The sequence below is a fragment of the Manis pentadactyla genome, chromosome 2 (assembly GCF_030020395.1).
Source record: "Manis pentadactyla isolate mManPen7 chromosome 2, mManPen7.hap1, whole genome shotgun sequence".
Classification (NCBI taxonomy): Eukaryota; Metazoa; Chordata; class Mammalia; order Pholidota; family Manidae; genus Manis; species Manis pentadactyla.
The window spans coordinates 154,774,362-154,801,749 of record NC_080020.1 but is presented as its reverse complement, the minus strand read 5'-3'; the positions used below and the strand labels follow the sequence as shown (position 1 = coordinate 154,801,749).

General features: G+C 34.9%; 1 protein-coding gene and 1 long non-coding RNA gene across 5 annotated transcripts in view; one reads left to right on the top strand and one right to left on the bottom strand.

The window, feature by feature from the left end:
- Positions 1 to 78: 78 nt before the first annotated feature.
- Positions 79 to 27,343, top strand: LOC130682540 (uncharacterized). Of its 3 annotated transcripts, XR_008995739.1 has the most exons (5): positions 79 to 188; positions 398 to 806; positions 17,675 to 17,769; positions 18,693 to 18,770; positions 27,213 to 27,329. It is a non-coding gene; the product is annotated as an uncharacterized LOC130682540 (long non-coding RNA). The 3 variants fall into 3 exon arrangements; XR_008995738.1 differs by lacking the exon at positions 18,693 to 18,770 and having other exon boundaries at positions 27,213 to 27,343; XR_008995740.1 differs by lacking the exons at positions 79 to 188; positions 398 to 806; positions 18,693 to 18,770 and adding an exon at positions 8,665 to 8,802 and having other exon boundaries at positions 27,213 to 27,343.
- Positions 10,721 to 27,388, bottom strand: part of LOC118909533 (girdin-like) — a 113,742-nt gene continuing 97,074 nt past the window's right edge. Inside the window, exons 14-20 of one of the 2 annotated variants that reach the window (XM_057496960.1) lie at positions 27,174 to 27,358; positions 22,410 to 23,480; positions 19,054 to 19,199; positions 17,980 to 18,072; positions 17,651 to 17,865; positions 14,173 to 14,254; positions 10,721 to 11,429 (exon numbers count right to left, since the gene is read on the bottom strand). In XM_057496960.1, the coding sequence (XP_057352943.1) occupies positions 11,408 to 11,429; positions 14,173 to 14,254; positions 17,651 to 17,865; positions 17,980 to 18,072; positions 19,054 to 19,199; positions 22,410 to 23,480; positions 27,174 to 27,358 (1,814 nt within the window). In that variant the 3' untranslated portion in view covers positions 10,721 to 11,407. The remainder of the gene's footprint in view (positions 11,430 to 14,172; positions 14,255 to 17,650; positions 17,866 to 17,979; positions 18,073 to 19,053; positions 19,200 to 22,409; positions 23,481 to 27,173; positions 27,359 to 27,388) is intronic. The other variant, XM_057496961.1, reaches the window with a different exon arrangement.

The window sequence follows — 27,388 nt, the reverse complement described above, 5'->3', positions numbered from 1 at the left end:
CGCCCGGAAGGCCGGCCTGGGCGCTTCCAAGGTAGGCTGCGCTCGGTGGGGATGACGTCATGGCTCCGCTCCTAAAGGGGCCGGGGCTGTAGTCAGGCAGGCTGCGAGTTTGCGGGTCGGGAAGACTGGTTGCGGGAGCCCCAGCACCTCCGATCACTCACTTTCGTGGGCGCGCAGTTCTCGAGGAGGTGAGCGCTGGTTACTGCACCCAGAACATTTCTTTGTGGAGCACTGAGAAGGATCCTTTTCCTTGTAAAAGTTAGATACCGTGGCAATTCAGTAGCTAGCGTTAATCGAGCACCTGCTGTGTGCTTACACTTCTACCCAGTTCACATAGATTATTTTAAATCCTTGCAAAAACTCTACCAGGTAGTTGTATTATTGTCCTCTTTTACAGATCTGGGGACTGAGGAGCCTCACACATAACTAGCCCAAGGTTATCCAGCTTGCAACAGCTGGGATGAGCGCGGGCAACCTCCAGGGCGCTGGGGTCAACGGCTTCAACAGTGCAAGATACTGAGCCCTAAATTTATGTACCAAGTTGAGCTATGATTACTGCCTCTGTGTATACTTTTCCTACTGGATTGTGAGATTAAATTTGGTGAAATGAAGCACAGCATCATACAGAAAACTGCAGAAATCCTAAGTATACGTTTCAGCGAATTACTAGAATGTGGACACAATTGTGTAACCATCACTGAGTTTAAGAAACAGAGTATGACCAGCACCCCAGAAGCCCCCCACTCGTCTCTTCACTGTCTTGTTCCTCCTCCGACGTGACTACTTTTCTGATTCTACCACCACAGGTTAGTTTCCCCTATTTTGAAACTTCATGCAGATGAAATCAGGTATGTACTCATTTGTGTCTGGTGTCTATGCATTCATAGCATGGGTCAGTGTGCAATGGCTTATTAGCCATCTGTACATCTTCTTTAGGGCAATGTCTATGCAAATGTCTTGCCCATGTTTGAATTATTTCTTGTTGTTTTAGGAGTTCTCTTTATATTTTGGTTATTAATCCCTTATCAAATACACTATTTTGCAAATATTTTTCTCTTTCTATGGGTTGCCTTTTTACTCTGTTAATATTGTCTTTTGATGCACAAAATTTAAAAATTTTCAGGAAGTCAGATTTGTGTTCTTTTGCTGCCTGTGCCTTTGGCATCATATCTGAGGAGTCATCACCAAATCCAATGCCCTGCAGCTTTTGCCTTGTGTTTTATTCTACAGATTTAAAGTTATAGCTCTTGTTTTTAGGTTGACCCAATTTGAGTCAATTCTTGTATATGATGTAAGGGTCCAGCTTCATTCTTTTGCATGTGGATATCCAGTTTTCCCAGCACCATTTGTTGAAAAGGTTGTCCTTTTCCCATTGAATGGTTTTGGCTCCCTTGTGAAGTCATTTGACTATGTATGTGGAGCTCATTTCTGGGCTGTTTATTCTGTATGTCTGCCTCTATGATATATTACTTTTTAAATGAAATAGAAAACTGAAGGGAAAAGGTATCTGCTAACCAACACCTGAGCATTTATAAAAGAAATGCCAGGGTCCTGTTTGTAAAGAAACTCCCTGAACACTGGGGCCATGGGGGCAACAGTGCTGGGGGAGGAAGGGTTGGAAAAGGGCCTCCAAGGGACATGTTGTTGAAGGCTCTGGAGCAAACCTTCTATAGAGGCAGGAGGGCAGGCTCATCAGTTATCCTCTTGAGATCTGAAGAGGAAAAGCTCAGAAACTTTACTTTAGAGGGAGAAAAGAACAAAGAGAAGAGGAGGGAGGTGGGTGAGAGAGGGACATGTGAGACCCCTAAACATACCAGGCCCACCACTCCCCCTTTGCTCCTTCTGCCCACCCCTCCACATCTCCCCCTTTTCTCACCAGTCAGTTACCCTCTGATCTTTGCAATTTCAGTAGCTGTAAGTTACACCCACTTTACTAATAAAGAAAAGATGTACCCTGCAGGTGGGTTCTTAGCACATGTGGAAGAGCCCACAGGGCAGGGTCTTTGGGGACTTCCCTGGAAGACAGACCCCCTAAGAAGGACAGACATGAAGGAATGCTGAGCTTCATGCCATCTTCTCCTTTTTACTGTAGACATCCAGTTGTAGCCACCAATGATCTGAGAAAAATAAGCGATCAGCCAAAAAAGTGTTAAGGAAATCCTGTCAATTAAATCAACTCTGAAAATGGATGAGTCCTTTCTGCAGCCTGAGTACTTCCCCTGTGATTTTGGTTGGATTCTCTTTTGCTCTTTCCTTGGGGCCTTAGGATAGAAGATTGGGGTGAATTCAAGAGTTAGATGTTTGGGTTTCATTTGCCACCCTTGACTCAGAATCCTATCATTCTATTTCACTTTTGTATGTCTCATAGATGAAAACATAGGATTATTTAATTAGACATTGTATTTTCTTGCAGTGTTATTGAGATATAAATGGCATATCATAAATTGCATGGATATAAAGAATACAATCTAATCAATTTGACATAGGAATATACCTGTGAAACCATTTTCCCTGATGAAGATAGTGAAGCTATCCATTGCCCTTTATCATGCACCTTTGTAATCCCTCTCTCCGCTACTCGTCCTACCCCTTTCTTCATTCTTAGGCAAACAAACATTAGCTAGCTTTCTCTACTGTAGATAAGTTGTTATTTTCTGGAATTTTACATTTTCTATAATATAATATATATATATTCACAATTACAATGTAGAATTAATATACTTAAGTATATAGAATAAATTGTAGTAATTATAGTAGAATTTTAAGTTGTATGTAAATGGACTAAATAAATGGGCCTATACAGTATTTCTTCTGTTGTCCAACTTCATTGGAGCATAATTATTTTGAGACTGCTTCATGTCATTGCATACAACATGTTATTTTTAATTGCTTAGTAATATTTAGCCACATGGACATACCAGTTTGTTTCTATTCACCTATTGTGGCTATTGGGTTATTTCCAGTTTTTTGCCTCTTGCACTCAAAGCTACTATGAACATCCATGCATAGTTGTGTGGGCATCTGCTTTCATTTCTCTTGGGTAAATACGTAGGAGTGGAATGGCTGAATCAGATAGCAAGTGTAGGTTTAATGCTTTGAGAAAATGCTGTTTTCCACAGGGTTGTACCATCTTGCATTTTCACCGGCAGTGTATGAGAGAGTTCCCATTGTTTTACATCCTCACCATTTGCTATTGTCAGTCTTTCAAACTTTTAGTCATTCTAATAGTTTTAATGTGTATTTCCTTAACGACTAATAGTATTGAGCATCTTTTCATGTTTATTTGCCATCCATGTATCTTCTTCAGTAAAGTGGCTTCAAATCTCAATCCCGTATTTAAATGGGTTGCCTACTTATTAAGTTGTAAGAGTTCTTTATAGGCTCTAAATGCAAGTCTTTTGTAAATATTGCTTTTTTTCCTTATTGTAACAGGTCTTTTGAAGAATGTTATTTATTCTGTTCAAGTCCAAATCTAAGTCAATAAGAATTTCCCTTATATTTTACTCTAGAAGTACTATATTTTAGCTCTTACATTTAAGTCTATGCTTCATTTTAAGTTAATTTTGCATATGCTGTGAGGTAAGGGTTGAGGTTCATATTTTTTTGTATGTTTCTATCAAATTATTTCGATATTATTTATTCAGAAGAATGTACTTTCTCCATTGAATTGCTCTGTTTGATTAGTTGATTGACCTATTTGTATGAATTTACTTTTGGATCCCTTATTCCATTCCATTGATCTATATGCTAATAACACATGGTCTTGTTTACTGTAGTTCTATAAAGCTTGAAATCAGGTCATATAATCCTCATTTGTTCTTCTTTTTCAAGTTGTTTAGAACATTCTAGGTCATTTTGATTGCCATACAATTTTAGGGTCCATTTCTGTAAGGAAGCCTGCTGGGATTTTTATTGGTTTTGCTCTATCAACTAATTTGAGGAGAACTCATCTTAAAAACGTGTATCTTCTGATCCATAGCATTGTATGTCTCTTCCTGTGTTAGGTCTTTTAAAGTGCCTTATTATTGTGTATTCTAAAAGTCTTTAGTGTATAAGTATTTTAGTCTTTCATCAAATTTATCCATATTTCATTTTTTTGATGCTGTTATCAATAGTGTTATTTTAAAAATGTCAATTTCCACTTGTGCAATGTCAATGGCTAGAAATACAATTGATTTTTAAAATAGATTTTATTTGAAAGAGATTTTAGGTTTACAGAAAAATTGTGTAGGATGTAAGAGTTCCCATATATTTCCACCCCTTCCCCCCACTTTCTTCCATTAACATCTTTCATTAGTATGGTACACTTGTTACAACTGAAGAACCAGTACTGATACATTATTATTAACTAAGGTCAATAGTTAATGTCAGGGTTCACTCTTGGTGGTGTACATTCTATGGGTTTTGACAAATACATAATGTTATGCATTCACCATTACAGTATCATACAAAATAGTTTCAGGACCCTAAAAAAGGCCTCTATGTTCCACCTATTCATTTTTCCCTGCCCCCTGGCAACCAGTGATCTTTTTACTGTCTGTATGGTTTGGTCTTTTACAGGATATCATATGGTTGGAATCATCCAGTATGTAGCTTTTTCAGGTTGGCTTCTGTCTCTTAGTAAGATGCATTTAAGTTTCCTCTATGTTTTTTTGTGGCTTGATAGCTCATTTCTTTGTCTTACCAAATAATATTCCATCGTTTGGATGAATCAGTTTGTTTATCCATCCACCTATTGAAGGACATCTTAGTTGCTTCCAGTTTTTTCAATTATGAATAAATCTGTGCTGTAAACATTCAAGTGCAGCTTTTTGTGTGGACATAAGTTTTCAACTCATTTGGGTAAATACTTAAGAGTGCCATTGTGGATGGAACCTACGTTTAGGTTTGTAAGAAGGTCCTAAACTTCATTCCAAAGTCGCTGTACCATCTGGCATTTCCACCAGCAATGAATGAGAGTTCCTGTTGTTCCACATTGTCATCAGCATTTGGTATTGCCAGTCTTTTAGACTTCAGCCATTTTAACAGGTGTGCAGCAGCATCTCATTGTTTTAATTTGTAAATCCCTAATGCCGTATGATGTTGAGTATTCTTTCATGTGCTTATTTGCTATCTCTATAGGTTTATGTTTGGATCTTTTGCTCATTTTTTTTCTTTTTCTTTTTTTGTTATCATTAATATACACTTACATGAACAACATTGTGGTTACTAGATTACCCCCATTATCAAGTTCCCACCACATACTCCATTACAGTCACTGTCCATCAGCATAGTAAGATGCTGTAGAATCACTACTTCTCTTCTTTGTGCTATACTGCCTTCCTCATGCCCCCCCTACATTATGTGTGCTAATAATAATGCCCCCTTTCCCCCTTATCCCTCCCTACCCATCCATCCTCCCCAGTCCCTTTCCCTTTGGTAACTGTTAGTCCATTCTTGGGTTCTATGAGTCTGCTACTGTTTTGTTCCTTCAGTTTTTGCTTCGTTCTTATACTCCACAGATGAGTGAAATCATTTGATACTTGTCTTTCTCTGTCTGGCTTATTTCACTGAGCATAATACCCTCTAGCTCCATACATGTTGTTGCAAATAGTAGGATTTGTTTTCTTCTTATGGTTGAATAATATTCCATTGTGTATATGTACCACATCTTCTTTATCCATTCATCTACTGATGGACACTTAGGTTGCTTCCATTACTTGGCTATTGTAAATAGTGCATAGGGGTGCATATGTCTTTTTCAAACTGGGCTCCTGCATTCTTAAGGTAAATTCCTAGGAGTGGAATTCCTGGGTCAAGTGGTATTTCTATTTTTGTTTGTTGAGGAAACTCCACACTGCTTTCCACAAAGGTTGAACTAATTTACATTTCCACCAGCAGTGTAGGAGGATTCCCCTTTCTCCACATCCTTGCCAACATTTGTTGTTGTTTGTCTTTTGGATGTTGGCTGTCTTAACTGGTGTGAGGAGATATCTCCTTATGGTTTTAATTAGCATTTCTCTGATGATTAGGGATGTGGAGCATCTTTTCATGTGCCTCTTGGCCATCTGAATTTCTTCTTGGAGAAGTGTTGTTCAGATCCTCTGCCCATTTTTTAATTGGGTTATTTGCTTTTTGTTTGTTGAGGTGTGTGAGCTCCTTGTATATTTTGGATGTCAACCCTTTATTGGATATGTCATTTATGAATATATTCTCCCATACTGTAGGATGCCTTTTTGTTCTACTGATGGTGTCCCTTTGCTACACAGAAGTTTTTTAGTTTGAAATAGTCCTACTTGTTCATTTTTGCTTTTGTTTCCCTTGCCCGTGGAGATATGTTCATGAAGAGGTTGCTCATGTTTACATTCAAGAGAGTTTTGCCTATATTTTCTTCTGGGGGTTTTATGGTTTCGTGCCTTACATTCTGGTCTTTGTTCCATTTTGAGTTTACTTTTGTGTATGGAGTTAGACAGTAATCCAGTTTCATTCTCTTACATGTAGCTGTCCAGTTTTGCCAATACCAGCTATTCCAATTCCACTAGGAGTGGAAGAGTCTGTCATTTCCTCATTGTATGTACATGGATCCTTTAGTGTATATTGACCATATATGCTTGGGTTTATATCTGGATTCTCTATTCTGTTCCATTGGTCTATGGGTCTGTTCTTGTGCCAGTACCAAATTGTCTTCATTACTGTGGCTTTGTAGTAGAGCTTGAAGTTGGGAAGTGAGATCCCCCCTGCTTTATTCTTCCTTCTTAGGATTGCTTTGGCTATTTGGAGTCTTTTGTGGTACCATGTGAATTTTAGAATTATTTGTTCCAGTTCATTGAAGAATGCTGTTGGTATTTTGATAGGGATTGCATTGAATCTGTAGATTGCTTTAGGCAGGATGGCCTTTTAAACAATATTAGTTCTTCCTACCCAAGAGCATGGGATGAATTTCAATTTATTAGTATCCTCTTTAATATCTCTTAGGAGTGTCTTGTAGTTGTCAGGGTAAAGGTCTTTCACTTCCTTGGTTTGGTTTATTTCTAGGTATTTATTCTTTTTGATGCAATTGTGAATGGAACTGTTTTCCTGATTTCTCTTTCTGCTAGTTCATTGTTAGTGTATAGGAATGCAACAGATTTCTGTGTATTAATTTTGTATCCTGCAACCTTGTTGAATTCAGATATTAGTTGTAGTAGTTTTGGAATGGATGTTTGAGGGTTTTTTACATACAATATCATGTTATCTGCAAGCAGGGACAATCTGACTTCTTCATTGCCAATGTGGATTCATTTTATTTCTTTTGTGTTGTCTGATTGCCATGGCTAGGACCTCCAGAACTATGTTGATAAAAGCGGGGAGAGTGGGCATCCTTGTCTTGCTCCCAATCTTAGAGGAAAAGCTTTCAGCTTCTCGCTGTTAAGTATAATGTTGGCTGTGGGTTTGTCATACATGGCCTTTATTATGTTGAGGTACTTGCACTCCATACCCATTTTGTTGAGAGTTTTTATCATGAATGAATGTTTAATTTTGTCGAATGCTTTTTCAGCATCTATGGAAATGATCATGTGGTTTTTTTCCTGCTTGTTGATGTGGTGGATGATGTTGATGGATTTTTGAATGTTGTACCATCCTTGAATCCCTGGGATGAGTCCCACTTGATCATGGTATATGATTCTCTTAATGTGTTTTTGAATTCAGTTTGCTAATATTTTGTTGAGTATTTTTGTATCTATGTTCAGTAGGGATATTGGTCTGTAGTTTTCTTTTTTTGTGGTGTCTTTGCTGGCTTCATAGAATGAGTTTGGAAGTATTCCCTCCTCTTTTATTTTTTGGAAAACTTTAAGGAGAACGGGTATTATATCTTCTCTAAATCCCTGATAAAATTCAGCAGTGAATCCATCTGGTCTGGGAATTTTGTTCTTGGGTAGTTTTTTGATTACCAATTCAATTTCATTGCTGGTAATTTGTCTGTTTAGATTTTCTGTTTTTTCCTGGGTCAGTCTTGGAAGGTTGTATTATTCTAGAAAGTTGTCCATTTCTTCTAGGTTATCCAATTTGTTAGCATATAGATTTTCATAGTATCCTTCTATAATAATTTTTTGTATTTCTGTGGGGTCTGTCATGATTTTTCCTTTCTCATTTCGGATTCTGTTTATGTGTGTAGATTCTCTTTTTTTCTTAATAAGCCTGGCTAGGGGTTTATCTATTTTGTTTATTTTCTCAAAGAACCAGCTCTTGGTTTCATTAGTTTTTTTCTACTGTTTTATTCTTCTCAATATTATTTATTTCTTCTCTGATCTTCATTATGTCCCTCCTTCTGCTGACTTTGGGCTTCATTTGTTCTTCTTTATCCAGAGTCAATAATTGTGAGTTTAGACTATTCATTTATGGAAGTTATCCACTTATGTTACTAACTAATTCTGTATTCAGGGATAAAAATGGCTGAGATGGATGAGCCACAGTAAATGACTCTGTGCTATGTTTAGCTGATATTGTAAATGCATAATTAGTCATATTAATAGTGGGAAAAGTTTGGTTTAAAAAATGTGACCTTTCTGTTCTTGAGTTTCCAGCCTGGGCATATAGACACTGGCTTATGTGTAGCAAAATCATTTTGTGCACAAGAACCCATAGCATATGTTGGACTGTGAAGTGCACGAGAGGACCCCTGATGTAAACGGTACTCACTGGATGCTGCAGTGATGCTGCTATCAGCAGTAGCTGGTGGTGAATCAACTGACTTAGGCAGTCTACTGTCCTTGGTCAGAAATTCATGGACGCTTGTCCTTCTAGTAGTTCCTTCGTCAGTAGAGATCACACTGCTTGCGCGAGGTAAGTGGCATAATGATTACTATCTTTTGATTGTTGTGACAGGGAAGTTTCTTTTACTAATTTTATCTTTCCTTGTGTGCCTAGTGTAGGTTTTCCTGGAGAACTAATGAAATAAGTATCTTCAGTCTTTTGAGGACCAAGTCTTACAAATTGTTCAGGCTTAGTTGTCTGTCTATCATAGAAGTCTCCTGGAGATCTCCCACCTGGCCAGACCACAGCTAACTGGTTTGTTTTTTCCCAAAAAGTCAGAAGAGACAGACAAACTTTTCATTACTTCATCTAAAAGATTTTCTTGACTTGAGGACTTTATCTGTTAAAAAAAATCAAAGCAGATTAGTGAATATGGCCATGTTTTTACTTTCCTGATACATTAGACTGTATGATATAAAATCATTAGTATCTCTAAACACTCCTTTAAAAAGAAAAGCTCTAAAGTTTGATCTCAGAAATTTAACTGTAGTGTCCTTCTAAATTAAAGTAATCATAGATAAAACTAACCTGTATTGAGGTGAGCTTGTTGCTTTCTTCTAAAAACTGTTGCAGAGTAACAACTTCACTTCCAGGGGAACCAGTGTTGAACTTGTGGTGTGCTCGACTCTCTAACGTTTCAGGCATTTTGTGCTGGAGCCCTGGACTTGATCTGCCTTGTCTTTTCAAGTGCTGGATTGGACTGCTACCCCTGCTGGACCAAGCCTCACAGTCATGAAGCAGGCTAAATTCTCCACTGCTGTGGCTTTGTGGCCTGCTTTGGGTAGTATCTGTACCTGCTTTGGGAGTAAATGATGCATTTAGAGTTTAATAATAGAAATGAGGTAAAAACTATGTAAGTAATAACATTTACTGACTAGATTTTATGAATAGCCAAACTGACTTTCAAGCATTGTTTAGAAATGCTTAAGCCATGTTAATCTTTCATTCAGTCTACCATAGCCCGCTTTCTTATTTTGTCAAATTGACAAATATAAGCTTCACAAGGGCAAAGATTTGCTTTCATCACCTTACCCAGAGCCTAAACATACAAAATAAACACTTGGTATGTTTAATGAATGAATTAACGAATAAATAAATAATACATTTAAAAAAATTCAGGTTCAAATAATTATAGAACACCTCACAATTATGAAAACATGATTATATGAATTTTTAATTATTTCAGAAATGTTAAGATCAAAACTTTCAAATGCGAAAAATGCTAATTCTCTGTCTCACTGTGAAGTCTTTATTCTTTATTTGAAGGCTTCTTTGTTCACCCTAAATGAATAACCTTAAAGAAATTTTTAAAATTCAAATGTTAGTTATAGAAAGAAAGTCAAATGGAGACATGATGATTTACTTAGATAATTCCAGTAAAAATACAAAATCAAATATGTAGTACTTAGTTTTTACTTAATATCTGAATTATCTGATTTTTTCTGCTTTCCACTGTTGGTATAGTGGCTACATAACCTTAAAAGATCAGTTGAAGTTGCACAACTGTAGAGAACGCAAATTAGGTGTTCTGGAAAAAGCACCCTATAGTTTATGCCATTCCTTGAGAATTGTGATTCATTTTGATCAATAGTGAACTGTATTTTTCTATCTTAATACTGTAATATACATATACAGTATTAAGATAGAAAAATCTACCTTTTCATGGTTTCCTAGTCACAGAGAATAAAGTGGGCCATGAAAGATTTGGTGTAAGTTACGTAACATTTTATATAAATATGATTTCCTTAAATTTTCAAATCAGAAAAATACTTCTTTATATTTTCAGACTACATTTCTGTACTGGATATAAGAACATGACTATAAAAATGAAAACATTGTCCCTCCTTAAAATCAGATTTTTCAGAGCATTATAACACAGTCATATAGCATTAATGATAAAATTACAACAGACAAAATCATTTTATGATACAAAAAGCAAAAGAACAGATTTATTCACTATAATTTGACAATTCTGGACTGCAGAGAACAACTACTTTAACCAACCTTTATAATCCATTAAACAATTCTATAATCTGAATAGGCAGTATACCTTTAAGGAAAAATATATTAGTCAAGGTTTCCAGACATTTACATATAAAAATATTATGTTGGAATGCTTGTTAAAAAATTAAGGGAAAGTATCTTGAAATAATTCTTTAAATGAGCTATATGCATCCATTTAGCTCGTTACACACAAATGTCTTCTCAAGTTAAAAAAATTCACCTTATTTGTGGGTAAATTAAGCTGTTAAGTATCTCTAAAAGACTTGTGTAATGTGTTCCATGTTCATGCATCAGGACAACCATTTTCATGACAAAGACAAACAAGTAAATGAGGACCTACATATATTTTTGAAGTAAAGATTATAATAAAAAAATTTTATCTGTGAAGATGAAATATGGAAACCACAATAACTGCTCCTGTTTTCACATTTGTATACATTGAAATACATTTGTATTACAATGTGATGAGTACATGATTTGGATTTCATACTTTACTCCAGAAACTTCATCAGTCTCCCACTTTTAAATCTGGCAATGGACGGAGCATATTAATAAATTCACCTACAGCGTACCTTTGACCTCATGGAGTGAAGCATTATTATTGCTATTGCCAGTGGATGTTCGGCTACTGTCAAGGCTGGCTGGTCTTGAAGCTAAATGAAAAAATCAGGAGACAGTGTGATAAAACTTCCAGCTAATGCCACTGAACTCTACATTCTGATCACAGAATGCTGTCAGGAAGCAATCATGCATACGTTCACTGGCTGAACATGCCCACAGAAAGTTGAATCTTAGACATTAGAGAGCACAGGCATTTCCAGATAGACACTTGAGAAGAGGATACTTCTGCAACAATAGTTAAGATTCAAAAAAAAGAAGATAAAGTGCATATTTAGATTTGGAATTGATTTCTAGATGGCCACACAGACTGTTTTAGTTGACCAGGATGACATGTCCCCCACAGAAAAGTGCTAGTGATTAGGTCACTTACAAGAGATCACACAAGGTACCCTGCACATGGCAGAGACGCCACGAACAGGAGGAATATGAGCACCTGCACTGTTAATGTCCTGTATTCCTATCCACACAAGGGAAACAACTGCAGTTAACATGGCTCTATCCTATTTCTTAAAGTCCTGCTTACATATGAAATTCCTTTAACATCTTATCCACTTATTGTTAATAATTTAGTTTGGCAAGATATTCTCCAAATAGAAACTTAAAAATCACAGACATTCAACATTGCAGAAAATGTGGTTTCTTAAAGTTCATCCGTTACCAAAGTATTTTTTGAACCAATGGTAAAATGTATCACTCATAACTTCAATCTTATACCAAAATAGCCACAAAATTATCTTTGTGAATGATCTTGACTAAAATACAGAATATTTAGATGAAGCAATAACCTTAAAAGGGGCAAAACAAAGTTTTAGGCTTGAAGAAATGGCAGAGGTAGCTATATGATATAAGTTAGAGAAAACATGCTTGCTGGCAGTGCCACATTCACCAGTATAATACAAGTCTTAGCATTCCCATTCTGTACATGATAAGAACTCTCTACATAAAGTTTGTATCTTACCATGAACTCTTGATCTCGTACTAGAATCATCACTAATACCTTGTGGACTTACATCTCCAGAGGATGGTAGTATCTATATAAAATAGCAAAATGGATATAAAAATATTTTTAAGCAAAAAAAAAAAAAAAGCCGTTATAAAATTATTTATGCAGAATATGGAAATTCTTTTCAGTCATAGATAATACATCTTGATTTAACATATTTCATGGATTCAACCAGAAACACTAGGTGCAAGAAAGAATAGCTCTGAGGAGAGTTGACTCATTTAGTGAAAACATAAGAAGCAATGAGACAATCTCCCATGACCCTGCAAAGCAAAGCTAGAGCCTGGGTTGTTCTACATGTTTTCTCTGTGCAGTTGGAGTGTTTTTAGGTTTTTTGTAAAGCTTTTATTTCTCCTTTTCTCACTCTTTACTTGGTTTACCTTTTCCTTTGCTTGTTAGCTCATTAGCTGTTTATTATGAAAAGCCTAGGAAAGACTTCGGTTATTTGTATGATGTTTTAAATTTTTGAAATGATTTCAAATCAAATCCAGATTGTTTTGATAATTATTTCGGGTTGCTGCTATCAAAATTATACATAGGCAAATCAAATGAAAATTCCTGTTGCCAATAGTTACACCACAGTGCAAATAGCAGATGGCCTATACTTTATTATTAAACAACTGCTTGCATATGAAGCCTGTAGAAGAGTTGACAGTTGAAAAGTTGATGGCTGTAGTAGAGAAGGCCATAGCTCCCAATTCTTTTCTCCTTTTACCCGCTGAAATATCATCAGGAACCTCCAAATGTTCAGTACTACCTGTCCACTGTCCTCCTCCTAGGACCATGGACCGCACCAGGTCATTCATAGCTGGGATGCAAATGAAAGCAAATGAATCAGCATGGTTAATGTATATGCTCTTAGTTCTATTTCGTATTATAAATGAGCTGGTTTTTGTCTATGGCTTAATGCAAATGAACACCAAAAACTATAACCACAACGTCATTCTAATTATGACATGCATTTAGCTGAATGAAATGAGTAGGCCAAAGCTTGATAAATTTCAATGAGTATTTTTATCCCACCTCCACCCCCTTTAAAGAGAGGAAAAGGAATTTTACTCTGTACAAATGTCATGCTTTTGTGCAGTAATGTGCAATATAATTAGAAGCCTTCATAGTGTGGTTTTATGGTGACAAAAATGGAATGAATAAAGGTAAGATGGAGAGCAGTTCTTATACAGCATCATCATTGAAAATGATAAAGAGTCCTTGGTCAAAGCAGGTTACTGATGAAAATTTTTCATTTATTAATCAAATAAGTGTACCACTCAGTAAAAACCTGAAAGAGATGGTATCCAAAGTGACAGATATTTAATGTGATTATATAATAACCAATTCAACTTAGAAAAACCAGAGTATTGTTCTATAAAGAATGACAAACATTTTCAAGAGTTACAAGCCATTTTATTTATTTATTATATTTAATTTTGTTCATTAAGGAAATAAATTCCTAATGCTAAAGGTTTTGTTTTAAACCAATTTATTTGGGAAAAAAATCTCTATGGCATTTTTTTCCTGCCAACTCTTAGAAAGCACTGGAAATTTATATTACATGTATGACTAAATATATGCATGCAAATGTATCTGAGCATGCATATAATGCAAATTCAGTGCCAGTTTAAAAAAAATATTCTTCCAGCTCCTTTTATTAGAGGAAGACTGCACTTTGCAAAATAAGACAATTGGCACAGTCCAGAGAAAGGTTAGTGAAATATTAGAAATGGAAGCCAGTGTAGTCATTTGAAAGAAGCTGAACTGTCATAAAGTCTTACACATGGAACGATGGTAGGTCTTCATTTTTGTCTTTATCCTTCGGTCTCTTCATCAAAAAGGGCAGTCTTCTCAGTGCAACCACTTTAATGTCAGAGCATGAGGAAAAACAGAAACAGAAAAAAGGGAGAAGAACAGATGGGAGTTAAATGTTGAAATTAAGGACAGAAATGAATGTCTGAGTTTCAGCTATGTATGCTATACTAAAGCTATTATTCTCTTGCTGCTGAGTGATAATGAAATATGAAATATGTCCTTTGATACTTTAAAATACTTGGAATAACACTGAAGGTAATGATAAGGAACAATGTATTTTGAAGCTTGGATCAGCTAGAGTCCTATCAATACAGGAACTGATTAGAGTCACTTATGGAAGGAAAAGTTTTCCTGGTTAAGTTGTAAAGGTTTACTTTTAAATTACGGCTATTGGTGGCCCACAAAGCATATGTTATGAAAATATGTGAAGGCTTTTTAATCCTTTATTTTTTTCTACTTTTTAAATTATAAGGCTTAATTCTGGAAAAAACATAATTTAGGAAAATACAAATTCTGTACAGGAGCATTTTAGTAAAATACATCAACCATAACTGGGGTGCCCGGGGATGATTAAAACAGTCTAAAGAAACTTTTAATATTTTCATTAAGGACTTTCATTATTAAACTCTACTGCAGAAAATAGGGGATTCTTGGTTTAAACTGAATTCTGGTGTATTTTTAGCAGCACCATGGAAATACACACTCTTTTGAGCAAAATCTTTCAAAAGATAACATTAGTAATTATATTAATGTCATATTGCAAAAGGTTGGCTGGCAGAAGAGAAAAGTATTCTGACAGTAGTAATAAATGCTAGCACTTAATATATAAGCTAATAAATAAGGAAGCACCCTAAAGCAAGCAAAAATGACAGAGAAATATGCATTTATAACATTAGATATTCTGAAGGACTTTCTGAATGAGTTCATTAAAAAAAAAATCAAAGGTAACTTCTAAAAAATTTTGTGAAAGAAAATTAGGGTTATACATAGGTGTCAACAGCATACAAATAAAAATGTTCACTAGAGTCGCTCACAACATTCATAAACTACATTTTATCAGATTTGAATACAAAAAGTTATAACATCTTTTGGAACTGCAATTTAGGAGCTAGGGAAACAACCTGCATAAAGTCTTAAAAGCATACTGTACACAGCCTTAGTAACTACGCTCTTTCTTGGGGCTTGCTGTCATCTTGTAAATAATTAAAGCTCTTTGACAAACCGACAAATATCATTCATCAAGGAGACTGCAATCCGCATACAGCTTTTTAACTTACTTGACTGCTATTAGGAATGGTCATGATTCATTTAAACTTTTAATCAGAACTATTTCTCTACTAGATTGGTAAACACAGCTGTTATCAATGATTAAAAAGAAATGAACTGAAAGCAAAAACGGACATTTAGCTAAAACAAAGCTGAGTGGTTGCAGCATGCACATGGTGTCTTGTTTAGACACTTTTTCTGTTTTCAACTGTTTTCCAAAGACTGCTTTACTGACTGACAGACACTCTCCCAATGGACTGGATAAAAGGAGTTTTAAGTATGCCAGTGGTGGAATGTGATCCCTCTCATGGCAGTTAGTTTGTAGATACACAATGTTCTTTTCTCAAACCATACTGAAATTAAGGGAATGTTAGCATTGTTGGATTTTGTGTTTCTTTTAAAACTTCTAAAACTGAACAACTGCAGGAAAGGAGAATATTACTTCCTTCTGATTCTTATTCTGGAAATGTTTCAGCAGAGAGTATGAAGGAATGACAAATTTATATTTAAAATAAACAAGATGCCCTCAAAAGTGATTGTGCTTTTCTTGTGAATGTTCTCATATCTGCATTGAAGTATCTTCCTTTGATTAAAAAAATTAAGTGCGTCCATTACCATCTCTTATTTAATAAGATGTTATTAGGTATTTTATTTCAAAAGGTGGCAGATAAAGTTGAATTACCTGGCACCTTTTTAGGGAAAACTTGATCTCTCTACAATATTCAGGTTTCATGTAGATTTGCTAACAAGACTAGCAAAAGACCCAGATAACAATAATCTTATGTAGGCGTATAGAATTAAGCCACTTTCTTGAGACTAACACACACACACACACACACACACGGGGTATAGAATTAAATCATTTTCTTGACACTAATACAAACATATGTATGCATAACACACATTATGCATATATGTAGACATGTACATATGTATTCTGTGATGGTTTTTGTTCCTTACATATGGATTTTTAGAGTGATATAGGTGCATTCTGAAACATATACTATAATGAATGTCTAATCTCCTTTACCCTAAAAAATACTCTTCTCAGAGATAATTCTCCCAAGGCTATAGTTAATTTTGAGCGTTTTGAGAGCTGCCCATAAGGAGAGTCTATCTTGGGGGGAAGTATTAGCTATAGCTGTTTTTCCCTATTTACTTCATATACTTACTATATATAATATGTATATAATTTCACTATTATTGTATATAATATATATGTTCATAAGTAAATAAATTATACAAACATACATACATTTATGTAAATATAAATGCATATTTTTAATTTAGTGACTTTGGGGATAGTGTGAATGGATGCAAAGTACCCTGTTTACATATTGTAAGACCATTGCTAGTGGTCAACTTCTTGGACATCTTCAAAAGGCCTAACACTAGACTTTTTTCTCTCTTAAAATATGCTTCCTCAGGCCTTTCTTTTGCTCTTGCTGTTTAGCTAAGCACAGTAGGAAAGAAATATAAAGACTATGAATTATATGTGGTACATTATGATGTGTAGTTCTGCTTTTGTCATTAAAAAAATGAAGTCACAACTTTACACACAAACTTCTAGCACCACATCTATTTAATTTTAATTGATCATTTACCAACCACTCAATTCTCATAACCTTCAATTCATTCTAAATCATTGAGTAACATTCTCTTCAAATTTATATCTATTTCTCTTTGCTACCCCCCAATGTAACTTTGTTCCAATTTGACACCATCAATGTATCAGAATAAAACCTCATTATAAAATGCCTTATTATCTATTTAGTTATAAAGAATTATAAAAATGACCTCTTAGACATATTTCACACCTCATAATCACCCTATGAAGTGTGACACAAAGGTAAAAAAGGCTTGCCTTGTATTAGCAGAACTAGAAACTGGCAGAGGTATTCTGGCTCTTATTTCAATGTTCTTTCTATACTATTTTACCTCCCTGGCCAAATGATGGTATCTTTGTGTATAGTATATCCCTAAACACACAATATCGCAAATCATGTGGTTATGCAGTATTGCAGTGTGCAATGCATTTTATAATTACATGGCATTAAAAAGAAATGATTCATCAGACTATTATCCCAAAGGACTGTTGAAGTTATTTAAGAGGAATCTTCAGAAACGATTCTAAATCAGAGTAGAAATCACAAATATTTAAAGAATTTGAACACTCACTGCTTCTTTTTTTGGTCCCCAAAGTTTGGCCATCTTCTAAAGAGTTTGAACCTGCTGAAGAACTGACTTGACTATCTTGATGGGGGAGTTGAAGAAATCCTTCACTGGAGTCTGAGCAGGTAGGTGTTAATGTTAGAGATTTCTGATGTTCCCGATTAATATCTTTCTTAGACTTCATCAATTTCCTCATTTTCAGAGTAATCCAGTTGCCTTTCCTAATAGTTTAAAAAATCTTATCAGCCTAAAATCCAACATATAAATCCTTCACAAAATTAGATATCTTAACTTTTTTTGTCAAACCATGAATGAATAAATTTGGTTAATAGTACCTTCTAGGAGGAGCTGGGTCAGAAAATTTGTATTGATCCATTATTTTTCTTTCTAATTTCTCCTTTTGTCTTCTTAATTCATTTAACTTCTCACTATTAACAACAAAAATTACATGTTAGGATGGGTATCATAACAAAAAATCTATGCTATTTCTATTATACTATGGTGCTGCTCATTTTGGGAACAAGGGGAAGAGAAAAATTTAGTAAAGGTGAATCATGGTTTAATACTAAGACAATTAATTCACTGAGATGCCCAGGTTAAAATCCCTGATTTTACCAGATTTCTCTATTCTCAACAGAGATCTAACTTAGTCCTGTCAGTTCTGTCTCTCATATCTATCTTTGTATTTGATCTCAAGTTATAACTGCTTGTGATTATTTTTCAAAAGATCACTGCAACAGCCTTCTTAAAATTTACTAATCTCTATTCTCAAAAGCTCAAATTCATACTCTAGAAAAATGTTATAGGTGGTTTAAAAAAAAATACAAATTCCATCATATTCTCCTGTTCAAATTTTTCAACGACTTCTTTGTATGGCATAGAGATACCTTTGAGAAGTGACCCCTGAGTATTTATCCACTGTTCCGGTGTTCCTCCTTCCTCAGTTTTGCTCCAGGCAATAACAATTACTTTTTAGATCTTATACCATGCTATAACATACTTCGTGTTTTTACATTTTTTGCTCTCTTGGCCTGGTAAAACTCCTCAGGTGAGCTCATATTGAACTTCTAAGTCTCAGATCAAGCAACCATCTCTGTAAAGTCCTCCTTGCCTCTCCCAGACTAAGGTACTCCTTTTTACTATGTTTGCTCTATTTCTATTCCATTATAGCAATGATTTGTATTGCTTCCTTTATATTACTAGTTCTTAAAGAGCAGAACCCACATGTATAAACGTCAGTACTTCTGGTTCCTAACATAATGTGTAAAGCATAAGCATTCAAAAAAGTATATATTGAAATAATAATGTCAAAAATCAAGAAAAATTAGCATTGAGTTTCTCTGCCACTGGGTATGGCAATGATGAAATCATGAATAATATTTCAGAGTGCAAAATTATTTGGTACCTACATGTACTGTCTTTGTTCAGCATGAAAAATATTCTTGCTTTCCATATTTTGTTCCAATAGTTTTCCGTTCTGTAGCATTAATGTCTGAATTTGATCTAGCAGATGTCGATTTTCTTCTTCTATATTTCCTTTAAGTTGGCTTAGCAACTGTTTAAAACAAACGTTTATTTTTTAAAATACCAACATTTAAATTTAACATAAATCACCCAAAACATCTGAAAAATACAGAGTACTTCACAAAGACTTGAGACTTCTGCTATTTGAGCAATTAGATGGTTACACATTGACCATAACATGAGTGATTTATTTTAGAGATGACAGCTAGAGTGCTGGGCTCTGTGTTCTACCCATACATTTCCTTAATTCTCATGAACACTGGGTTTTAACATATAATAAATTATCTAGTTCCAAAAGCATAGCTTTCTTCAAAACTGTTTAACTCACAGTCTGAAAATTCAATTCAAATCTATGGCCCTCTATTTAAGTAGCTACGAAAACTGGACAACTTACTTTATTTTCTTAGTTTCAATGACTTCATCTATAAAATAAGGATAATAATTCCAACCTCAACCAGGGTCAGGTGAGAATCCTGGTCACAGGAATCTTCACTTTATCCACAGTTGGTCAGGGCCCCAAGACCGCACCCAGAACAGAGGCTGCTGTGAATTTGCTGAATGAATGAATGATGCTCATTTAAGAATCAAGGTCAGGGCAGACACATTCCAGTAAATTCAAAAGTTTAGGGAAAGGATTAAAGATGGCGAAGTGAGAGGTGACACAGAGGGCTCCTCCTAAAACCACATATAATATGAAAATATAATTAATACAACTAATCCTGAGAAAGCAACAGGAAAGAAGGCTGTGCCAGATTGCAAACACGTGGAGAAAAGAACAGACCTCACGGAATAGGGTAAAGTACCAAAGCTGTGACCTGGCAGGACCCAAGCACTTGCCTCACCCCAGCTCACTGGCGGGAGGAAGAGAAATGGAGCAGGGAGGGACTGGAGGCCTGGGACTGCTGAACACCTAGCTCTGTAGATCTGCTCTGGGAGCACAAACCTACATTTCACGGTGTTCTTGTGATTAGTGGAGTTGGAAAGCTAAGACAGGTGGAATACCTGGAGAGACAGACTGATTCCAGCCGCTTATGGAAAACAGTGATCCATATCTGGCTGCTCTGGGACAAAAGAAAGGCAGGCAGTCTGAGAGACTTCCTAACAGTGAGAGGGCTGCTAAAGGGGCAAGGATGGCACAGAGCTTACTGCTCAGGAGAAAGGACAGGTAGACAAAATTGTCTAGACACACTCTGCCCAGCAGGTTGGGAGCTTTCACGATCTTCAGGTGCTCCATCCCCCTGGCTGGATATGCATTCCAAGGACCCCCACTGTGACATGCAGCCTGCTATGCCTTCCGCCCAGCCAGCCGCCCCTGGCTCACAAACCAGCAGCCCCTGCCATGGTGTCAGGCCAGCCAGAGGGAAGCCCTGCCTACAGCAACTACAATCGCAAAGCATAGAGGCTTATACCTGTGTGCTCAGCCCACTGGTTCTGGCAGTGGAGACAGGCATAGCAGCTGGGAAACAGGAAACAGCTCTTTCCTCCCCCCAGGCACCAACACCGCTCCAACGCTGCTCCCTTGCAACTCCCGACAATGCTACAGGGGCTGAGCAGCTCCAGAGAGTAGAGCTTCTGGGCACTAGAGGGCGCCACATACAAATATAAAATGTCAAAGAAACCTGGTTCAAACCAAAATCATACAAACACCAGAAAGAGAGTCAAATGAAACCAATCTCATTAATCTTCCAGAAAAGAGATTTCAATATAAAAATCATAAACATGCAAATGGAGGTACAAAAAAATATCCAAGAACTCAGGAAAAAATTCTGGTTAGATATCCAATCATTAAGGAATACAATGGAGGGTTGTAAAAGCAGATTAGATACAGTGGAGGAGATGATAAATTAAATAGAAATTTGAGAAGAGGAATACAAAGAAGCTGAGGCACAGAGAGAGAAAAAAGGATCTTAAAGAATGAAAGAATACTGAGAGAACTTTTGAACCTTTGACCAATCCAAACGGAACAATATAATTCAAACCAAGACAGACAGAAATGTTGCTGAACTTTTCCTTTATCATTAAAAAGCAGTTAAGCAACAAATATAAACTAATTTAAACAGTGGTGTTTTTTTTGGCTAGTACTTCTTTTTAACTTTATAGTGTTCAAACTAAAAGGTGAAATTCTTTACTTGCGAATACATACCTTGGGTTTGAGAACTTGGGGAAAAAGTACACACATCCATTCACTTTTTAATAATGAGCTAGAACTTTAGTGCATATTTCTTCTTATGAATGTATGTTGGGTACAACACTCACTCCCACCCCAAAAACCTCTGTCCCAGTGGAAAAGGCTTAAGATATTCATCTGAAGAACTAGGAGGCATTCTTAGAAGTTCAGGCATAAGAACCTGAAGTCTATGTCTATTAGACTGAAGAACACAGAATAAAACAAAAGGCTAATAGTGGTCCCTCTCAATGTGTCTTCAGCAGAAACGAAGACTTCCCAATATGATTTTCTGCCAGAGTGCTTAAGGAACTTAAAGGATTATCATATATATATAGTAAAGAACAGGGAAAGCAAAAAAGAGCCAAGAATGCTATCTTCTGATACACACCAACCATTTTTCATAGGACCTATTACCAATCTACCCTTATAAATCTCAAAATTATTTTCAACACATAGATCTAAGCAACTGCCAATTGTTCAGTGTTGATTTTTAAGTTCAACCCTGATTTGCATTCTCTAGCTTAGAGGTCAAAATTCGTAAGACTTTGGAATTTTTAGGGTGTGGGTTTGAATCCAGCAATCTGATTCTGCCATTTATTAGCTGTGATCCTGAACCTCAGTTTTCTAATCTAATGAAGAGAATAACTATAAAGAACTGGTCATAAAAATTACATAAATATACAGAAATACAACTAATGAAGTTTTTAGCCCAGTACTTGCTACTTAGTTAACATTCAATAAATAGTACCTACCATGCTTCCTATTTTACTTAGCATTCAGTATTAGTCTTGATCAAATATTTTAATATTATTTTGAAACAGAAGTATAAAATTATAATGTAAGAAGTCAGATATCACAAGGAAGCCTTATTACCACAACTTCATTAAAAAAAACAATTCACATTTACTTCTTAGTTTAAGAAAAGAAGGAAACTTGTAAACTATAGTTTTAATTCCAAATTTCAACTTTGAACCAGATGATGCAAATCACTAATGGCTCCAATAAAAAAATTTTTAAAGCCTTGAGTTAAAAATACATAAAATATTTGTCTTAAATCTAAGTAATTATATTTACCTCTCGTAATGTAACCAAAGTTTTTATTTCAATAGATGCTCTTTTCATGAGCTCCTTATTCTCTTTCACTAATTCTTTCAGATGAATGTAGGATTCTTTATAAACACCAATCTCTTTGTAGAGGGTTTTATTTTCTTTTTCTGAATTTCCAATCTTCACATTATTTTCTTCTAATGTAGTACCTTTTACTTCTGCTTGTTGTCGGAGTCTCTTATTTTCCTTCTCCAGTTGTTTCTTATCCTTTTCTAGTTGAGAAGTCTCTTGCTCTAATGACTTATTTTCTTTTTCTAACTGTTCCAGTCTTTTGCTAGATACTTTTAACTCTTCTAGGTTTCTTTGCAATGTTTGATTTTCCATCTCTAAGTCTTGAAGTTCATTCTCTAATTGCTGAATTTTCTTCTTGCTGTTTTCTAGATCTTTCTGTAGCCTTTGATTTTCGGTATCTAAACCCTGGTAGCTAACTTGCAAGCATTCTGTTTTCTCGAAAGTTGCTTTCATGAGCTCTAAACCCTTCTTAAGCTGTTCTTTTTCACTTTCCAGTTCTTTATTTTCTAGTTGTAGCTGAGCCATTTTCATGCTTGCACACTTCAAAGATTCCACATTGCTTCGCAGTTCTAAGTTTTCCCCGTCAAGTTGGGAATTCTCTTTTTCTAGGGATTGTAACTGTAAAGTAACGTTTTGAAAGCTATCCAGTGCTTTTTTAAATTTCCTATTCTCTCTTTCTAGCTCTGAATTTTCTTGTTTCAAGGCCTCAATTTTTTCACAAGTAGTTTTTAAATTGGTTATCTTTTTCTGTAACAATTCATTTTCTTTTTCAAGATGATGCAACTCATTTTCAAGTTCCTCTGCTTGTTCTCCTTTTTCTTTATAATGTTCCAATTCTTTTTTAATTTGTCTTTTTTCAAATTCAATCTTGCTTAGCTTGCTACTTGTTTCTTTGATAGATTCATGGAGAATTTTATTTTCTTTTTGAATATCTTTCACCCTTGCTTCAGCACTTATCTGGGAGCGCTGCCTTAAGGAAGACACAGTTTTATTCAGATGTTCATTTTCCTGTTCTAATATTTTCATCTAATTTTTAAAAAGAAAGGAGAAAATTAAAACCTTAAATTAGCATAAACTAAATATTTTAAATTACATCGTTTTTCCATTCCAAAAACCAATGAAGAAATCAGAACATGAATGTGTATAACATGTCTATCTTACTTTTAATTCTGACAAATATTTACTGAGACACCATTGTATGAACACACGGCCAAGTCGGCCAGGTCATTAAAGCTCATGTCTTTCAGGAGTTCATAATGTATTCAATATTACTCAAAATGACCTTTAGTTATATACAATTACATTTTTAATTTCAAGTATGAATACTGGTGAAATATACACACATATTTACTTAAATTTCTTTGATAAGCTTTTAATTAAATTAATTTTGCAATGTATATATACATTGGTCTTCAGTAAATATTTTGCTCTATTTTACATGTATATATATATATGGGTGTATATATATGTATGTGTGTATTCATTCCCCAAAAGAATTCTAATTTGCCAACATCAAAATGACAAAATCTCCTGGAACATCTGAACTAATCCATTCAATTTATATCATGGCCTAATGTACTGGTTCTCAAAATTCAGTGTGTTAAACAATCCCTTAAGAACTTACAGAAGTACAGATTTATGGTTGGCTATAGAATTTTTGTTCTGTAGCTCTATGGAAATCTGTATTTTTATAGGTGGCCTGAGGACTATACCTATATAATATAAACAAATCATCTTACTTCTAAAAAATAAATAGAAATTTTAAAATAGGAAGTCATTCAATCTATCCAGTTTCTTCAAGCATAAAATGAGAATGACCAATCAACACTTGAAAGCAAATGTGAAAGTACCCAGAAATGTTGCTGCCACCACTTCTCCCTCCTCAGTGAGGGTAGAGTACAGGGGTGTTTCCCTCCGCCTCTACTCAGGGACTTCAGAATCTGTAGCCCTCTTCCACAGATACTTTAACGCACAGGTATGGCAAAATTTTATACCAGAAGATTATTAAGCATAATGGCAATTTAAAAAATTTTAAGCTTTCCCTTCAACTTTCCTAAAATATGAGAGAAAGTTATGTAAAACCATAGTTACTTGAAAATCTAAAAAATTCTAAAATATTTCCCTTTAATATTCTATGACATTTTGTTTGCACATTTTAAAATAACTTCAATAAATGTTAAATACATTGCTAATAGGAAATTTATTTAAATAGTTAAGAATTCTAAGAATTTTGATCATTTTATGTAAAGGAAGTTTTATTTTTCTACTTTAACCTTAACAAAAATGGAAGATAATCTCACATGGAAAAAAGTCTTCCCATATTATCTCAAAAGCATCAACTTGCAAATCTTATCCAGGAACTCAAGTCAACATTAATTTCCATGTTCAGGAAGGTTTTAGCTATTAATAACTAACGGTTCTACCTTTACAGATTGAAATATATGGATAACAGGTATTCAATTACACTTGTTTTACATCAGTGAAATTTAAGTGAAACATTCAGTTTACAAGACATCTTTCATGCAATGACTTTATCAGAAATTGCTAGAATCACTAAGAATTTACAAATTAGACTGCAAAGATAATTTCAAAATCAAATTATAATTTCCAGATCCAACTATAATGATAACCAAAATAAAACTTCCAAATACTAAATGGCTACTCCTACACTTTAACACTATATTGGTTGTCAAAAGCTTATTAATTGGTTAATGGATTAAAGATATAAAAAATGCTTTAAATGAGTAAAAATTTTTAAAGAAAATCAAGGAGTCTTTTCACATTACTTAAGGCAGTGGTTCTCAAAGCATGGTTCCAAAACAACAAGATGAGCATCGCCTGAGAATTTCCTATTAATAAGAACTCTTAGCCCTTAGCTGTGACCTACCAAATCAGAAACTCTGGGCAGGGGGCTCAGCAATCTGTTTGAACAAGTCTTTAAAATGATTCTGATGAATCTATAGTTCAAAACCACTATTGTAAGGGTTAGGGAGATTTTCATAACCAAGTCTAGAAACCCAGAATCTATCAAAGGAAAAACTAGACATGGTTGACTACATATAGAAATAAAAACTAATTCATAAAGACATATGTGTAAGAGTATTTATTGCAATACTGTTCCCAGTGACCAAGAACTGGAAACAAAAGTGAAAGCACATTTGGGGGAAAAAATGTGATGACAGGTGTTCCTGATAAAAACATCACGTGTGTTCCTATGACATGATTCTATTTATATAAAATGTGTGTGTATGAGTGTATGCAGAAAGATATGCAAAAATAAGTTACTTGGATCTATCACACAATTGTAATACTTCTGATTCAACCAAGCCTAATTAAAATTCAGGTTTTGTAATGCCTAAATTGTGGTCTCTAATACTTCTGATTCAACCAAGCGTAATTAAAATTCAGGTTTTGTAATGCCTAAATTGTGGTCTCTACACCATTTACCACTGAAAGGAACAAGGGCTTTTTGGAGAAATGACTGTTTACAGGTCTCAGGCCAGAAATATTTCAGAGGAGCCTGGAACACTTTGTCATGGCAGAAAGCAAGGTAGCTTACAAGGAGTGCTAAGGTCATGTCCTAAGGATTAAGGAACCATTTTAAAGAGTTATGACAGTAACAAACGTAAATGCAGTGGACTGAAACACTTCAAATAATTTAAATCCATGAGTTCATAATGACAGTAAAACAAAAAAACTCATTCATTATCTCAGGATATGAGAGAACCAATTCCTTACTTGGAAACTTGTAAATAAAGGGAAAGACTCAAACATTCATCCTGCTTTTTCCATAGAGCTATTCCTCAGAGTAACGAACGACTGATTTTTGTTTAAACCAATAATTTTTAAGAGAAAGTTTTTCTTTATAGAAATAATCTAGCTACCAAATTAAGAACAATATCAAAATTTTGCAACTTTGATTAAGGGATCCAAGCATATGATTTCCATGACAACTAACATCACAAAAAGAGAGACAACCAATCAATGTGCCTCTTGATTGAAATATACTCCTTATGAATATTCTTACTAAAAACTCAGTTTGAACCTGATATGCCTACAGATAAAACAAGAAATATAGGAGACAAAAGAACTTGTTAGTGACACAAAAAGGATGCAAGGAGCAAAATCTAGATTGTGGGGTATAGTTAGACAAAAATCCTGGTTTCTTCAAGAGGAAACTTGCTAGGAAAAAAGAATAAATCTATACACCAAAAAAAGACTTAAGAGTCTATTATTTTGTAACATATTAAAACCAGAGTCTTTTTTGATTGAACATATTCATCTTACTTGGATTTAGATTCCAACAAAACATTAAAAAAATCATTAACAGATTTGGAGAAACTGAAATACTGACCAAAACACATTAATTTTTTAAGTGTGATAATGTCACTGTTCTTGTTTTCTGAAAAAATTCCTTACTTTTTAGCAATATATACTGAGATATTTATTGGGGAAATTATACCAAGTCTAGGACTTATTTCAACATCATCTAGTGGTTGTAGGGAGAGTAGACAGGGTAGAAGTAAGAAATAATTGTTGAAGCTGAATAATAAATATAGGAGTTCATTACTCCACATTTATGTGTCTGAAAATTTTCATAGTAAGGCAAAAAAATGAGAGTACATTAAAAACTGGAAAATAAGTACTCTGACAGTGCTATTAATTGATACTTTTACATATATTTTTTTGACATTACATTAAAAATTAATTTGAATTTACCTTTTTATTTAGTCTTTGATTTTCTTTCTGAACTTTCAGGATTTTGGAAGTGTTACCTTCTGCAGAATCCATACTACTCCGAAGTTCTTCTACAGTTTTTGTCAAACTCTGGTTTTCCGTTTCTAATTTCAATAAACTACTTGATGTCAATTCATTCACCTCATGGCCCAAAGATTTTTGTGGTGCTAAAATATTGAAAAATATATATTTGGTAA